General features: G+C 45.4%; 1 protein-coding gene across 4 annotated transcripts in view; it reads right to left on the reverse strand.

Moving 5' to 3' along the window:
- LOC140739096 (glutamate receptor 1-like) overlaps positions 1–16,799 on the reverse strand; it is a 643,907-nt gene extending 627,108 nt beyond the window's left edge. For 2 of the 4 annotated variants that reach the window (XM_073067046.1, XM_073067045.1), the window contains exons 1-2: positions 16,625–16,786; positions 16,185–16,328 (exon numbers count right to left, since the gene is read on the reverse strand). In XM_073067046.1, coding sequence (XP_072923147.1) covers positions 16,185–16,328; positions 16,625–16,706 — 226 coding nt within the window. In that variant the 5' untranslated portion in view covers positions 16,707–16,786. Of the gene's footprint in view, positions 1–16,184; positions 16,329–16,624 lie in introns of all 4 variants that reach the window. The other 2 variants (XR_012101563.1, XM_073067048.1) reach the window with 2 other exon arrangements.
- Between the last annotated feature and the right edge of the window lie 930 nt (positions 16,800–17,729).

Here is a 17,729-nt window from a genome sequence, read left to right on the forward strand (position 1 = left end):
GCCACGGCCGCCCCTTACTCCCCTTAGGATTTTTCTTCCTCTTTGGAATGAACTGATCCTGCACCTTCTGCATTATTCCCAGAAATACCTGCCATTGTTGTTCCACTGTCTTCCCTGCTAGGGTATTGTTCCATTGAACTCTGGCCAGCTCCTCCCTCATAGCTCCTTTGTTCAACTGTAATACTGACACATCTGATTTTCCGTTCTCCTTCTCAAATTGTAGGTTAAAACATATCATATTATGGTCACTACTTCCTAATGGCTCCTTTACCTCGAGGTCCCTGATCAAATCCAGTTCATTGCACAACACTAAATCTAGAATTGCCTTCTCCCTGGTAGGCTCCAGTACAAGCTGTTCTAAGAATCTATCTTGGAGGCACTCCACAAACTCCCTTTCTTGGGGTCCAGTACCAACCTGATTCTCCTAGTTTACCTTAGAAAGTAGTCAGGATGGTTTTCTTACGGGAAAATCTTGCCTGACATGTTGATTGTAATTCTTTGAAGAATAACAAGCAGGATTGCCAAAGGTAATTCAGTTGATGTTGTATATTTGGATTTTCAGAAGGCCTTTGACAAGGTGCCACACATGAGGCTGCTTACCAAGTTAACAGCCTATGGTATTACAGGAGACATACTAGAATAGATAGAGCAGTGGCTGATTGGCAGGAGGTAAAGAGTGGGAATAAAGGGAGCCTATTCTGGTTGGCTGCTGATGAGTAGTGATGTTCCACAGGGGTCTGTGTTGGGATCGATTCTTTTTACATTATATTTCAATGATTTGGATGACAGAATTGATGGCTTTGTGGCCAAGTTTACAAAGATACAGTAGGTGGTGGGACAGATAGTTTTGAGGAAGTAAAGAGGGTACAGAAAGACATAGACAGATGAGGAGAATGGGCAAAGAAATGGCAGATGGAATGTAGTGTCGGGAAGTGTATGGTCATGCACTTCGGTTAAAAAAATAAAAGCATAGACTATTTTCTAAACAGAGAGAAAATTAAAAAATCTATGGTTCAAGTTGCCTTGGGAGTCCTTGTGCAGGATTCCCTAAAGGCTAATTTACATGTTGAGTCAGTGGTAAGGATGGCAAATGCAATGTTAGCATTCATTTCGAGAGGACTAGAATATAAAAGCAAGGACAGAATGTTAAGGTTTTATAAAGCATTGGTGATGTCTCACTTAGAGTATTGTTAGCAGTTTGAGGCCCCTTACCTCAGAAAGGAGGTGCTAACATTGGAGAAGATTCAAACGAAATTCACAAAAATGATTCCAGGATTGAATGGCTTGGCATACGAGTAGCGTTTGATTGGTCTGGGCCTGTATTCACTAGAATTCAGAAGAATGAGGGGTGACCTCATTGAAACCCATTAAATGGTGAAAGGCCATGATAGAGCGGAAGTGGAAAGGATGTTTCCTGTGGTGGGAGAGTCAAAGACCAGAGGACATAGCTTCAGAATAGTGGGATGTTCATTTAGAACAGAGCTGAGGTGGAATTTCTTTAGCCAGACAGTGATGATTCTGTGGAATTTGTTGCTCTGCGTGACTGTGGAAACCAAATCATTGGGTATATTTAAGGCAGATGTTAATAGATTCTTGATTAGTCAAGGCATGAAGGGTTATGGGAAGAAGGCAGGAGACTGGGGCTGAGAGGAAAAATGGATCAGCCATGATGGAATGGTAGAGCAGACTCGATGGGCCGAATGGCCTAATTCTGCTCCTACGTCTTTTGTCTTATGGTCTTACTTCCAGTGTACAAATGTAAAGGAGATCAAAATAATTGTTACTCCAGATCCAATGCAGCACAAAAAAACACAATAGGATAAAGCACACACTAATAAAGAAATAAAAAATATAAATACATAAGGTACATACAAGACATAGATTGATTGGTTGTGCATCAAGTGAGTGTCTGTACATAAGGTGACTGATAGGAAATTATAGAGTAGTGGCGGGGGGAAGGGTTCATGGGTGGAGGTGTTGATCAGCCTTATTGCTTGGGAAAAGTAACTACGTTTGAGTCTGGTAGCCCTGATGTGGATGCTACATAGCCGTCTCCCTGATGGCAGTGGGACAAACAGTCCATGAGCAGGGTGGGTCAGATCCTTCATGATATTTCTGGCATTTTCCAAACACCTTTCAGTGCCTTTGATGGTGGGTAGGCTGGTGCCAGCGATGCACTGGGCAGTTTCGACTACCTGTTGTAGAACCTTCCTGTATGCCACTGTGCAGTTTCCATATCATGCCGTGATGGGCACTTTAGGATGCTGTCTACTGCACATCTGTAGAAGGCATGAGTTTGGATATGCATAGTCCATCTCTCTTAGCCCCTTAGTAGAGGTGTAGCTGAGCTTTCCTGATTGTATAGAATGTGTTCTGAAACCATGTGTGAGATGTGCGAGTGGTGCAAGTTCTCCTGAAGTCGATAACCATTTCCTTAGTCTTGCGGACATTGAGGAAGAGGTTGTTTGTCTGGCATCAGGCTTTGAGTTCTTCCATCTGCTCTCAGTAAGTAGTCTCATTATTGTTCGTGATGAGCCCCACCATTGTCATGTTATCAGCAAAATTGACAAGGTGATTACTCGGATGTTTGGCTGTGCAGTCACGTGTGAACAGGGTGGGCAAAGTGTACGAGACTCCATGTTCAGCTTCACTAATGCCTTGTACAACTTCATCATGACATCCCATTTATCATGCTTATGGAGACTGGATAATGGCCCGAAATAAGCGAACAAACCACAGGTACCCAGAGAACCCAATCAATGGTCTCAGTGTGTAGCAGCAGCTTCCTCTGTTACCGGGTTAGTTGGGAAAATGAACAGCATTCCATCCTCGCCCCTCCCCAGAAGAACTATTACACCGTACAATAAGTGTGAATATTCATGGGTTTTTAATATCAAACAACCTGACCTTGCTTGCTTTTAATTATCGTGAGCCAGAAATTAGGGACTGAATCCTACACTCTGGTATGTGAAGAAATAGAACAGCATTAGAAATTCATTTTCAATGATATTAAAACTTCCTTCAGTAATACTTTCCAATTTCCCATGTTAACGTCATCAAGTAATTCTGTTTCCTAAAGATCACAGCGTAATGTTCACACTGTAACTCTGTTAAACATAGAAATACATCTCCTTCATCAGTACACGTGTGTGTGTGAAAGTGTGTGTGAGAATGTGTGCATGCACGTGTGAGAGAGTGTGAGCATCTGGGTATGTAACTATGTCTGTGTATGAGTGTGTGTGAGTGTGAACATGTTAGTCTGTGTGTATGTGTGTGAATGTGTGTAAGTGTGTGTGAGAGCGTGTGTGGGTAGGTAGGTGTGCAAGTCTGTCTGAGTATGTGTATATATGTAAGAAAGTGTCTGAGAGTGTGTGTATGTGTGAGACTGTGTGTGAGTGTGAGCGAGTGTGAGTGAGAGTGTGTGTGTGAGAGAGTGTGTGTGTTGTGTGTGTGCATGTGTGTGCGTGTGTGGGTGGGTGCCTGTGTGATACAGTATATGTGTAAGTTTGTGTGTGTGATTGTATGTGTGAACATCAGTGTTTGAGTATGTTGGTATATGTGAGTGAGTGTGTGTGTGAGAGAGCATGAGTGTGTATATGTGTGCATGAATATGTGAGGGTGTGGGTGTGTGCAGGTGTGCACATGTGGAGTGTGTGGGCTGGATTGAGTGTGGAGGGTGCAGAGAGTTGAGGAAGGATGAAGGTGAGTGGGGTGGATTAAGTGTATGTTCGGTGGAGAAAGATGACGAAGTGTGGAGGTGTGTGGAAGGTGGAGAGAGTTGTGGGAGGCTAGAAGTGTGTGGGGGCAGATTGAGAATGAGGAGTCCCAGTCCTCCCAAAGGATTTCAGCTCGAAATGACGACTGTACTTTTTTCCAGAGTTTCTCTGGCATTTTGTGTTCACATTTCCAGCACCTGCATATTTTCTTTTGCTTGCATTTTCCATTTCGTTAGTTCTTTCGTGCGGGAGGAGGGATTTGGGGATTGATGTGCCTGTCCCATTTTTGTTTGCTTTTTTTCACGGGAGGAGGGATTTGTAGGCTGATGATTATGCTGGCTTTTTGTCCTTTCTTGGTTTCATGGCTACCCAGAGAAGAATTTCAGAGTTGTATATTTCAATAATGCATTAACCTTTGAACTTTGAACTACTATTCATATCTACAGGAGAAGCTGCTTCAAGAAGGTCATCATCATGCAGTGGAACAGAGAGATCTAGGAATAACAGTGCATAGTTCCCTGAAGGTGGAGTCTCATGTAGATAGGGTGGTGAAGAAGGCTTTTGGAACGCTGGCCTTTATAAATCAGAGCATTGAGTACAGAAGTTGGGATGTAATGTTAAAATTGTACAAGGCATTGGTAAGGCCAAATTTGGAATATTGTGTACAGTTCTGGTCACCGAATTATAGGAAAGATATCAATAAATTAGAGAGCGTGCAAAGACGATTTACTAGGATGTTACCTGGGTTTCAGCACTTAAGTTACAGAGAAAGGTTGAACAAGTTAGGTCTCTATTCATTGGAGCGTAGAAGGTTGAGGGGGGATTTGATCGAGGTATTTAAAATTTTGAGAGGGACAGATAGAGTTGACGTGAATAGGCTGTTTCCATTGAGAGTAGGGGAGATTCAAATGAGAGGACATGATTTGTGAGTTAGGGGGCAAAAGTTTAAGGGAAACACGAGGGGGTATTTCTTTACTCAGAGAGTGATAGCTGTGTGGAATGAGCTTCCTGTAGAAGTAGTAGAGGCCAGTTCAGTTGTGTCATTTAAGGTAAAATTGGATAGGTATATGGACAGGAAAGGAGTGGAGGGTTATGGGCTGAGTGCAGGTAGGTGGGACTAGGTGAGATTAAGAGTTCGGCACGGACTAGGAGGGCCGAGATGGCCTGTTTCCGTGCTGTGATTGTTATATGTTATATCATCATTATGTGCCATGATTGTCTTATGACCATGATTGTCCTTGACAAATTTTTCTACAGAAGTGGTTTGCCATTTCCTTCCACTGGGTAGTGTCTTTCCACTACAGGTGACCCCAGCCATTATCAATACACTTTAGAGATTGTCTGCCCGCCGTCAGTGGTCACATAACCCACACTTGCGATATACACCAGCTGCTTATATGACTATCCACCATCTGCTCCCATAGCTTCACGTGACCTTGATTGGAGGGTTAAGTGGATGGTACCTCTTGCCCAGCGATGATGGGCAGGCTAGCAGTGGGTAGGAGTGCCTTACACTTCCTTTGGTAGAGACACATCTCCACACTGCCACTCTTCAAAAAGGTAACATTCATCAAAGATCCCCACCTTCTGGGCCATGCCATCTTCTCAAGCTGCCTTCAGTCAGGAGATACTGAGGCCTGAAGTCCCACACCACCAGGTTGAAGAACATCTACTTCCCTCAACAATTTGCTTCTTGTCAAAACAGCACAACACAACCCTTATCACTAGTGCTTAGCAACAGTGTTCACTTTGATCACTTTGTATGGCGGCACTTGTATCTGCCCCAAGAACATCTGTGGACTATGTCAGTTATTGACACAATCCACGCATTGCTCTGTATGTTCTGATGTGCATGTGACAAATAAAGGCTAATCTTTAATCTTTAATCTTTGGGATAGAGACATAGAAACAGAAAACCTACAGCACAATACAGGTCCTTTGGCCCACAAAGCTGTGCCAAACATCTCCCTACCTTAGAAATTACCTAGGGTTACCCATACCCCTCTATTTTTCTGAGCTCCATGTACCTGTCCAGGAGTCTCTTAAAAGACCCTATTGTATCCGTCTCCACCACCGTTGCCAGCAGTCCATTCCATGCATTCACCACTCTCTGTGTAAAAAACTTACCTCTAACATCTCCTCTGTACCTACTCCCCAGCACCTTAAACCTGTGTCCTCTCATGCTAGCCATTTCAGCCCTGGGAAAAAGTCTCTGACTATCCACACGATCAATACCTCTCATCATCTTATACACCTCTATCAGGACACCTCTCATCCTCCGTCACTCCAAGGAAAAAAGACCAAGTTCACTCAAGCTATGCTTGTAACGAATACTCCCCAATACAAGCAACAGCATTGTAAATTTCCTCTGCTCCCTTTCTATGCATCCTATCAATATCCTGCTGTAACCTTTGACAGCCCTCCACACTATCCACAGCACCCCAACCTTTGTGTCATCAGCAAATTTACTAAACCATCCTTCCACTTCCTCAATCAGGTCATTTATAAAAATCACAAAGAGTAGGGGTCCCAGAACAGTTCCCTGAGGCACACCACTGGTCACCGGCCTCCATGCAGAATATGACCTGTCTACAAACACTCTTTGCCTTCTGTGGGCAAGCCAGTTCTGGATCCACAAAGCAATGTCCCCTTGGATCCCATGCCTCCTTACTTTCTCAATAAGCCTTGCATGGGGTACCTTATCAAATGCCTTGCTAAAATCCATATACACTACATCTACGGCTCTTCCTTCATCAATGTGCTTAGTCACGTACTCAAAAAATTCAATCAGGCTCGTAAGGCATGACCTGCCTTTGACAAAGCCATGCTGACTATTCCTAATCATATTATGCCTCTCCAAATGTTCATAAATCCTGCCTCTCAGGATCTTCTCTATCAACTTACCAACAATTATATACTCACTGGTCTATAATCTCTACTCCCTTTCTTGAATAAAGGAACAACATTCGCAAATCACCAATCCTTCGGAACCTCTCCTGTCCCCATTGATGATGCAAAGATCATTGCCAGAGGCTCAGCAATCTCCTCCCTCGCCTCCCACAGTAGCCTGGGGTACATCTGGTCTGAGACAGTGGAAGATGTTTCACCTTTAGTGGTCTGTGTCCTGGGAACCACTCCTCCTGTCATCCAGTACCAACTTGGACTTTCAGAAGGCCTTTGACAAGGTGCTGCACATGAGGCTGCTTAGCAAGGTAAGAGCGCGTGGAACTACAGGGAAGTTTACTAGCGTGGGTAGAGCATTGGCTGATTGGCAGAAAACAGAGAGTGGGAATGATGATGACCTTCTTGTCGCAACTCCTCTTGTAGATACTATAAATAGTTCAAAGTTCAAAGGTTAATTTATTATCAAAATGTACAACTCTGACATTCTTTTTCTCTGGGCAGCCATGAAACCAAGAAAGATCAAAAAGTCAGCACAATCATTAAACCACAAATCCCTCCTCCTGTGAAAAAAAGCAAACAAAAATGGAACAGGCACATCAATCCCCAAATCCCTCCTCCCGCACGAAAAAACTAACATAATGGAAAATGCAGAAGGACTTAGACAGATTAGAATAATGGGCAAGAAAGAAACCAATGAAATACAATGTTGTAAATTGCATGGTCATGAACTTTGGTAGTAGGATATAACGTGCAGATTATTTTCTACATAAAAAACCCAAAATCTGAAATCCAAAGGGACTTGGGATTCCTCGTGCAGAACACCCTGAAGGTTAACTTGCAGGTAGATTCAGTAGTGGGGAGGGCAAGTGCATTGTTAGCATTCATTTCAAGAGGTACAGAATACAAAAGCAAGGATGTGATGCTGAGGCTTTATAAATGCCAGTATTGTGAATCATTTTGAGCTCCTCATCTAAGAAAAAATGTGTTGGCATTGGTGAGGGTTCAGAGAAGGTTCATGATTCCAGAAATGACAGGGTTATCTTTGAGGAGTATTTGATGGCTCTGGGTCTGTACACCCTGGAATTTAGAAGTATTGGTGGTGGGGGGAATCTCATTGAAACCTTTATAATATTGAAAGGCCAAGACAGAGTAGATGTGGAAAGGATGTCTTCCAAGTCTGGGAGTCTAGGACAAGAGGGAACACCCTCAGTATAGATGGGTGCCCATTTAAAACAGAGATATGGAGAAATGTCTTTTGCCAGAGAGTGGTGAATTTGTGGAATGTGTTACCACAGACAGTTGTGGAGGCTAGGCCATTAGGTGTACTTAAGGCCTTCAGCATTGTCAGTTATCCCTTCCACACATCCAACAACTCCTTTGCTCCCTACCATCAAGCAGGGGGTACCACAGCACTAGGACAAGAACTATTAGGATTGGAAAAAGCTTCTTCCCCTAGGCCATGAGAATACTCAACTCCCTGCCACCACCCAGGTCTCATCATGTATGAAGCACCAGTAGTGTTATACTGTTTACTTTTTAACTTGTGTCGTAAATGCACCTTATGCTAAATGTCAATTTATTTGTGGTAATATTACTTTCTGTGTTGAATGCAAGTTATATGTACTGTGTTGTCCAGAGGAATGTTATCTCATCTGATAGTTTACAAGTGTATAATTGAAGAAGAATAGACTGGAGCTTGAACTTGATGTTCACAGACGCCTCAGAATTGCCGCACAAGGTGATAGGTTGGTTAGGAAAGTGCATGGTGTGTTGGCCTTTATAGAAATCAAGAGCCCTGAGATAATGCTGCAGCTCTATAGAACTCCAGTTAGACCACACTTGTGTTGTGTTCAGTTCTGGTTGCCACGTTACAGGAAGGATGTGGAGACAAGATTTACCAGGATGCTGCCTGGATTAAAGAGCATGTCTTTTGAGGATAGGTTGATTAAGTCAGGGCTTTTCTCTTTGGAGTGAAGGAAGATGAGAGGTGACTTAACAGAGGTGTACAAGATGATAAAAGGCATAGATCAAGTGGACAGCCAGAGACTTATTCCCGGGATGGAAATGAGGGCATAATTTTAAGGTGATTGGAGGCAAATATAGGAGGGATTTCAGAGATAGGTTTTCAACACAGAGAGTAGTTGAAGCATGGAAATGGCTGCTATGGGTGATCGTGAAGGAAGATAAGAGGCGACTTGATAGAGATGTATAAAATAATAAGAGGCATAAATAGAGTGGATAAGCAGGGCAGAGATAGCTAGCATAGGGGCATCGTTTTAATGTGATTGGAGGAAAGTATAGGGCAAATGTAAGTGTTAATTTTTTACATAGAGAATGGTGGGTAAGTGGAATATTTTGCCAGGGGTGGTGGTGGAGACAGGTACACAAGAGACATTTAAGAAACTCTTAGATAGAGTCATAGGAACAGCACAGGAACAAGCTCTTCAACCCACTTAGTCCATGCTGAACTATTAATCAGCCTATTCCAACTGACTTGCACACAGACCATAGTCCTCCAGAAGTCATCCATACAACTATCCAAAATAATGTTGAATTCAAGCTCAGATGCAACACTTGTGCTGGCAGCTCGTTCCACACTCTCACATCCCTCTGAATGAAGATTTTTCCCTCAAGTAACTCTTAAATTTTTCATCTTTCACCCTTATCCCAAGACCTTTAGTTCTAGTCTCACCCAACCTCAGTAGAAAAAGCCTGCCTGTATTTACCCTATCTATACCCCTCATAATTTTGTATACCTCTACAATATCTCCACTGAATCTTCTACGCTCGAAGGAATGAAATTCTAACCTATTCAATCTTTCCCTATAGATCAGGGCCTCAAGTCCTGACAACATCCTTGTAAATTTTCTATGCATTCTTTCAAACTTATTTACATTTCTCCTATTGTAGGTGACCAAAACTGCACACAATGCTCCAAATTAGGCCTGACTTATATCTTATATAACTTCAACACAACATCACAGCTCTTGAACTCAATGTTTTGATTTATGAATCGCAATCTCTTTATGACCCTATCTCCCTGTGATGCCACTTCCAAGGAATTATGTACACGTATTCCTTTTACTGTGCCCATGGTCTTTTTTTTAATCAATTATGCTATTGTTTGCACAGTTGTAACTACATGTAACTATGTGGTTTTGTGCAGGTCTTGTAGTTTTAGTTTTTGGTCTTGTTTTGTCTGGTGGAATTGGAGCTCCTTTCCGGGGAACGTGCTAAGATGGTAGCGCGATATTAATACGCAGCAGCCTCTCTGGACTCTGGATTGGGGATTGCCAAACGTTATGTGGATTTTCTGGTGTAGTCTGTTTTGTTATGTGCTTTTGTGATATCATTCTGGAGGAACGTTGTCTCATTTTTTAACTGCATTGCATTTGTGGTTTCTAAATGACAATAAACTGAATCTGAATCTGTATTCCCAGATTCCTCTGTTCTACCACACTCCTCATGTTCACTGTGTAAGACCTACTCTGGTTGGTCCTGGAAAAGTGCAATGTCTAATATTTGTCTACATTAACTTCCATTTGCCATTTTTCAACCCACTTTTCTGCTGCAAGCTTTAATAGACTTCCTCAAAGTCCACTACTCTCACAGACTTGGTGTCAATCGCAAATCTTTTGATCCAGTTTACCACATTACCATCCAGGTCGTTATATAGATGACAAACACCAATAGACCCAGCATCAATCCCTGCAGCACACCACTAGTAACTGGCCTTCAGTCAGAGAGGCAATCATCTCCAGTCCTGATGAAGGGGCTTGACCCAAAATATCAATTGTACTCTTTTCCATACATGTTGCCTGGCCTGCTGAGTTCCTCCAGCATTTTGTCTGTGTTGTTTGGATTTCCAGCATCTGCAGATTTCCTCTTGTCATCTACTCCCACTCTCTGGTTTCTTTCCATGAAGCCAATTTCTAATCCAATTTACTGGCTCATCTTGAATGCTAAGTGACTGAACCTTCTTAACCAACCTCCCATGTGGGACCTGGTCAATGGCCTTGCTAAAGTCCATGCAGATAACATTCACTGCTTTTCCTTCATCATCTTTCTGAGTAACTTCCTTGAAAAACTCTACAAGATTGGTTAGACATAACCTACCATGCACAAAGCTTTGTTGACTGTCTCTAATAATATCCCTGTCTATCCAAATGACTATATATGTGGTACCTTAAAATACCATAAGATATAGGAGTAGTATTAGGTGATTTGGCCCATCAAGTCTGCTTCACCATACCGATCCAATTTTCCTCTGAGCCCTAATCTCCTACATTCTTGGCCTCCACAGCAGGCTGTGGCAAAGAATTCCACAGATTCACCACTCCCTAGCTAAAGAAAGTCCTCTTCATCTCCATTCTAAAAAGAAGCCCCTCAATTCTGAGGCTGTGTACTCTGATGTTAGATTCTCCCAACATAGGAAACATCCTGTCCATATCCACTCTATCAAGGCCTTTCACCATTTGATAGGTTTCAATGAGGTCATCCTTCATTCTTCTGAATTCTAGTGAATACAGGCCCACATCCATCAAATGCTCTTCACATGACAAGCCATTCAATACTGGAAACAATTTTGTGAACCTCCTTTGAATCCTCTTCAGTTTTAGCACATCCTTTCTAAGATAAGGGGCCCAAACTTGCTCACAATACTCCAAGTGAGGCCTCACTAGTGCTTTACAAAGTCTCAACATTACACCTTTGCTTTTATATTCCAGTCCTCTTGAAATGAACGTTAACATTACATTTGCCTTCCTCATCACACTCAACCTGCAAATTAACCTTTACTGAATTAGAAAATTGTTAACCCTTTCATTTCTTCTACCAAAGTGCATGACCATACACTTCCCGACACTGTATTCCATCTGCCATTTCTTTGACCATTCTCTTAATGTGTCCAAGTCCTTCTGTAGCCTCTTTACTTCCTCAAAACTACCTGCTCCTCCACCGATCTTCATATCATTTCCAAACATTGCAACAAAGCCATCATTGATGTATAATGTAAAAAGAATTGGTTCCAATATAAACCCCTGTGGAACACCACTAGTCACTGTCAGCCAGCTAGAAAAGTCTCCCTTCATTCCCACTCTTTGCCACCTGCCAATCAGCCACTGCTTTATCCATGCTAGAATCTTTCCTGTAATACCATGGACTTGTAGCTTGGTAAGAAGCCTCATTTGTGGCATCTTGTCAAAGGCCTCCTGAAAATCCAAGTACACAACATCAACTGATTTCTCCTTTTCCTATACTGCTCGTTATTTCTGCAACAGCCTCTCTTCACCTCATATTGCCTCTGTTTAGCTTCCAATAACTTTCCCACTACTGATGTCAGGCTCACCAGCCTATCATTTTCCAGCTTATTCCTAGAGCCTTTCTTAAATACTGTGAGAACATTAGCTATCCTCCAATCCCCCAGTACCGCACTAATGGCTAAGGGTATTTAAATATCTCTGCTAAGGGCCCTACAATTTCTACACTTGCCTCCCACAGGGTCCAACAGAACACCTTGTCTGGCCCTAGGGATTTATCCACCCTAATTTCCCTTACAACAGGAAGCATCTACTCTTCTGTAATCCTTACAGAGTCCATGACCTCCCTGCTGCTTTGCCTCACTTCTATAGACTCTGAGTCTGTGCCCTGATTAAATACAGATGCAAAAAATCCATTTAAGATCACCCCATCTCTAGATGACCACTGATCTTCCAGAGAACCAATTTTGTCCCTTGCAATCCTTTTGCTGTTAATGTATCTGTAGAAGCTCTTGGGATTCTCCTTCACCTTGTCTGCTAGGGAAACATCATGGCTTTCTTAGCCCTCCTGATTTCCTTCTAAATGTACTTATAAGCACATGGATGATAGAAAGATGGAGGGCTATGTAGGAGGGAAGGTTTAGGTTGATCTTAGAGTAGATTAAAAGGTTGGCACAGCATCGTGGGTCAAAGGGCCTGTACATGCTGTAGTGTTCTATGTTCCAGGAATGGCAGATGGAATTTAACTCAGACAAGCGTGAAGTGATGCAGTTTTTGAAGTTAATCCAGGGCAACACATAAACAATGAATAACAGAGTCACTGGTAATATGCCCATGATATTAAACCTGATTCTAATTCTGACTCTGTTACTGACAAGTGCTATGGAACAGAATACAGGTACTAGGCTCCCTGAGAGTGGAAACACAGGTGGATAAGCTGGTGCAGAATGTGTACAGCATACTGGCGTTCACCATTTGGGGTATTGGCTATAAGAGTTGGGACATCATGAAACAGTTAAACAAGACATTGATGAGACCACACCATGAGTGTTGTGTGCAGTTCTGGGTGCTGTTCTGTGGGAAGGATTTGAGCGGGTGCAGAACAGATTCACAGGGAGTTGTTTTCTCTGGAGTGAAGGAGGCTGAGCGGTTTCTTCAGGGGGGGTGGGGTTATAAAATCATGAGGGGCAGAGATAAGGTAGATAAGCACAGTCATTTCCCCTCCTTGCAGACCAGAGGGTACAGGTTTAAGGTGAGATTGGACAGATGTAAAGCATTCCGGAAGTTATGTTGCAGATTTATAGAACTCGAGTTAGACGCATCTGAAGAACTGCATAGAGTTCTTGTTGCCCCATTGTATGTGGCGGTTTTGGAGAGAGTAAAGCCAAGGTTTACCAGGATGTTGCCTGGATCAGGGGCATGTGCCATCATGAGAGGTTGGGCAAACTTGGGTTGTTTTCTCTGGGGCGGTGGAAGCTGAGGGGAGATCTGATAGAGGTGTATAAGATTGTGAGAGGCAGAGATAGAGCAAACAGACAGTATCCAATACCTGAAATATCTAATACCAGAGGTGAGGCATTTAAGGTGAGAGGAGGTAATTTTGTAGGCAATCAGAGGAGCAATTTTTTTTTTACACAGAGAGTGATGGGTGCCTGGGGAGGTGGCAGAGGCAGATGCATTAAGGACATTTTAGAGACATTTAGATAGGCAGATAAATATGAGGAAAGTGGAATGATACAGGCAGAGGGATTAGCTTAGTTAGCCACTTAATTATTAATTTAATTGGTTCAGTACAACATTGTGGGCCAATGGGCCTGTTCCTGCTCTATGTTGTGTGACTGCTGAGGGACAGATTATTCATGGTGGGTGTGTGGAACAAACGGATACGTGTAAATTGTATATGCTTCATTATTGAAAAAGGATTGAGTGCTTTCCCAGTGTATACAGCAAATAAACTCTTCGCAGGTTTCCAGCCGGGTACAGCTATCAATTTTAACCAACATTTTGATGGCAAACTCTGCCATCTTCATCAGGGATGATGCCTCAGTATGTCTTGTCTGGTGGTATATATACCTCTGTCATCCATCCCTCCTGATTTGTTAGTCCTCATCCAGGTTTCCACTGTCCCACCTTATTTGCCTTGATTCTCCCTATATTTCCACAGTTTCTGGAAGGATTACCAGGATTCTGAAGAAATGCCAGATTAATACCATCCACAATCCCATAAAGGAGCTCAAATCACAGCTCTTGTGGGTCAAAGATGACCTGGGACCCAGGTTGGCTGGCTTTTACAGGATTCCCTGTGAATGCGGAGCGGTGTATATCGGTCAGGTGGGACACACTGTGGAAACTCACATCAAGGAGCGCAGGAGGTGTATCTGTTTCGGTTACCCAGAGAAATCAGCGGTAGTAGAACACTGCATTAACAATGACCATAGATAAGATTGATGTCGACAGCACAAAACTATTGTGCGGTGCCACTGGAGTAGACATCATCCCTGATGAAGATGGTAGAGTTGGTCATCGAAATGTCGATTAAAGTTGATACCTGTAGCTGGCTGGAAGCCCGAGAAGAGTTTATTTGTGCTTTATTATTGTCACGTGTACAATGAAACTCTGATTTGCATACCATCTATATAGATCATTTCATTACAACAGTGCATTGAGGTGATATAAGAAAAAACAATAACAGATTGCAGAATAAAGTGTTACAGTTGCACAGAGAGTGTAAGACTGAGACAGTAAGGTGCAAGGTTATGACAAGGTAAAGTGTGATGTCAAGAGTCCACCCTATCATGCTGGGGTAAGTGAAAGACAATCACCACACATAGGGGTCAAACTTGTGGAAATGGGAATGGTAAGTATGAATGAGATGGCTTGAAGCACCTGCCTCCACACTTTATTGCTGTTACTCACCTGGCTGGCACCCCTCATCCCCCAACCACTGCCTAGCTCTACCACTGGTCCACAACAGCTGCAGTGTGCACCGTCTACAAAATACACCACTTGGACAGCACCCCCTAGACCCACTGCAAAATACACCATGGGTACTCACACAGGCCACTTGGACAGCACCCCCCAGACCCTTGACACATTCCCTCATACTCTGTCACCCCTGCCCTGAAGCAAACAGCTCTCACAGCTCTGGTTCTCTGACTTCACCAACCAGTCCTTCATTTTAAAGCCCAGTGTGTGCTCCTGTGTCCCTTTTCTGATGCACAGTGTGTCTGTGAGAGTCTCTGTGTGTATTTGTATGACAGTCTGTGTAAATAAGAGTGAATCTGTGTGTGTGTGTGTGTGTGTGTGTGAGGGAGAGAGAGTGACAGAGTCTGTATTATGTACATGTGTGGCTATGTGTGTGTGTGAGCTACACTCCCTCCAGAATTATGTCATCCTAACGTTCTCTGTTGGTCTCCCCTCACTAGTGACTCTGCCTGATATCTGTGGGGTTTGTGTGTGTGTGTGTCTACCAGGCAGGGTTCCTGTGTCCATAACCCTAGTCATGATCAGGAAGGGGCGACCCAGTGTAGCTGAGTGAGGAGGGGTTGCGCGGAGGTGGAGAGGTTGCAGAGAGGGGGAGGGGTTATGCGGGGGCTGACCACGACCTCTCCGGGTCCGAGACTCAGCACTAGACCCCTTTTCGCAAACCCTCCGCATTCCGCACCACCACCCCCCCCCCCCCCACCCCAACCCGGCTCCGCAATCCGCAAACATCCTGCATGACGGTTCCCGGGACCTGGACGCTCAGCGGTCTCGGGAGCGGGGGAAGAGGATCCTATCTCCTCTACAACCCCCATCGGGACCCCCTCCCTTCCCAACACAAAATCACAACAAATCCGGCGCATGGTGCAAGGTGGTCCCTCTGCACCTGCGTTTCAGATCGCCAACCCTGCCCCTTCACTGACCCTGTCCCCATCCCGTCCCCCTCTCCCTCCACCCACTCCGGGCATTGGCCTCCAATCTCTCCTATTACAGGGCTGATCCTTGCTTTCTCGTCCTCTTCCCGCCCCCTATCTACCCCTCTCCCACTTCCTCCCCCTCACCCTCTCTTATGTCTAACCATCTTCTCTCCCCCTTTTCCCTCACCTTTCTCCTTGCCTCCTCTCTCTCATCCATCCTCTCTCCCCCTCACCGAGCTTTCTCTCCCGCCTTTACCCTCCCTTCTCTCCCTTCCCCTCTTTCTCACACACTTCCCCCCCTCCTCTTTCCCCTTCCCTATCTCCCACTCCCTCTTGTTCCCGTTCATTCTCTCTCTCCCCATCCCTCACCCATAACCCTGGTGGCCCCGGGCTCGACCCGAACTCACAGGCGTTGGTAACGGCGAAGCTGTTGCCGATATCCACACTCTCTATCTGGGTGATGAGTTTGTACAGCGTGTCCGTGTTGTAGAAGGAGAGTCCAAATCGGAAAGCGGAATATTCCTGAGAGTGCTGCTTGGGGAAGAGAGCGCCTGCAGGGGGGAATGAGAGAGGGTCAGCGAACCGGGGGAGAGAGGCAGAAAGTGTGATGTGGGGGGGGGGGGGGGGGAAGAGGAGGAAAAGAGGGAGGCACGGAGAGATGGAAGGAGGGAGAGAGGGACGGAGGAAAGCAGGGCAGGAAAGAAGGGGGTAGACAAAGGTGGAGAGGGAGGAAGAGAGACATGGAGAGAGGGAGCTCCGGGCGGAGAGATGAGGGAGACCCGGAGGGAGGGAGCTCCGAGTAGAGGGAGGGAGCCTCAGTGTTGCCGCTGGGGGAGTAACTCCTTACCGATCTGCAGACTGCTGGGGAATGCTCCGAAGACACAGGCCAGGAGCCCCGAGCACAACACGGCCGTTAGCGCCCGCCTCATTCTGCCTCTGCATGGGCGACTGGAGCGGAGCCGCCGTCCCCGCCGAGGCTGCAGCAGCTCTGTGAGCGCCGCCTGACACGCATCGCCGGGCGTCCCCACCGCGGAGCCGCCTCTCGCACGTCCCCAGCGCGGAGCCGTCGCTTGCTCCACCAGGTGGAGCCAGATGGATTGAATACTTTGACTGTTCTTCTGTCGGAGCGGTCACATCGCGGAGATCGCCGTTCGCCGCGGGCAAAGTCCTAGGGCGAAACCCTTCAATCGCCGCGGGCGCGGACCGAGCACAGAGCCGGCCATTCGCCGCGGGCAGGACACCAGCGTGGAGCCAGTGGCCGTTCACCAGAAGCACGGCCGCAGAGCAGAGCCGAACATTCGCCGCCGGCACGGCCTCAGCGCGGAGCCGCCCGTTGGCCGCAGGCACGGTCCCAGCTCGGAGCCGGCCGTTCGCCGCGGGCACTGCCCCAGCGTGGAGCCAGTTTACGCCGTCGCTGCTTGGCGATCGGACCGCGGGATTGTCCGGTCAACTGGAATCTCCCCGTCCTGGAACGCGGGGTCAGATTGCTGGGAGGGAACCGGGGGCCGAATAGTTCACAGATCCTGTTGTATAGAAGCCAGTGTAACCATAGTAACTGGTCGGGAGCTCCTCCTGGTTATGTACAGGAACGGGGCTAGAGAGAGGGTTATGCATCTGTGTGACAAGGATAGGGAGGGAAAAGTGAAAGGAGGGGTGTTGGAGGAGGAAAGGATGAGGTGAGGGAAAGAGGAGAGATGGGTGAGTGTCATCAGAGGATGGCTGCAGAGAAGATGGGAGATAAAATAATGGAAAGAAAGAGAGATGTTATCAACAGACGGAGCAAAAAGGTTGGAAGTGGGAGGGTGATATGAGCAGAGAGGGAGAGTAGGAGAAAAAATACAAGGCAGAGGAAAAGAGAACGAGGGAGAGAGAGAGGGAAAAGATGAGAAAGTTCTGGGAAATGGCGTTACAGGAAAGATACTGGCATGGATAGCAGATGGGACAGGCAGGAG

The sequence above is a fragment of the Hemitrygon akajei genome, chromosome 15 (genome assembly GCF_048418815.1).
Source record: "Hemitrygon akajei chromosome 15, sHemAka1.3, whole genome shotgun sequence".
Taxonomy (NCBI): Eukaryota; Metazoa; Chordata; class Chondrichthyes; order Myliobatiformes; family Dasyatidae; genus Hemitrygon; species Hemitrygon akajei.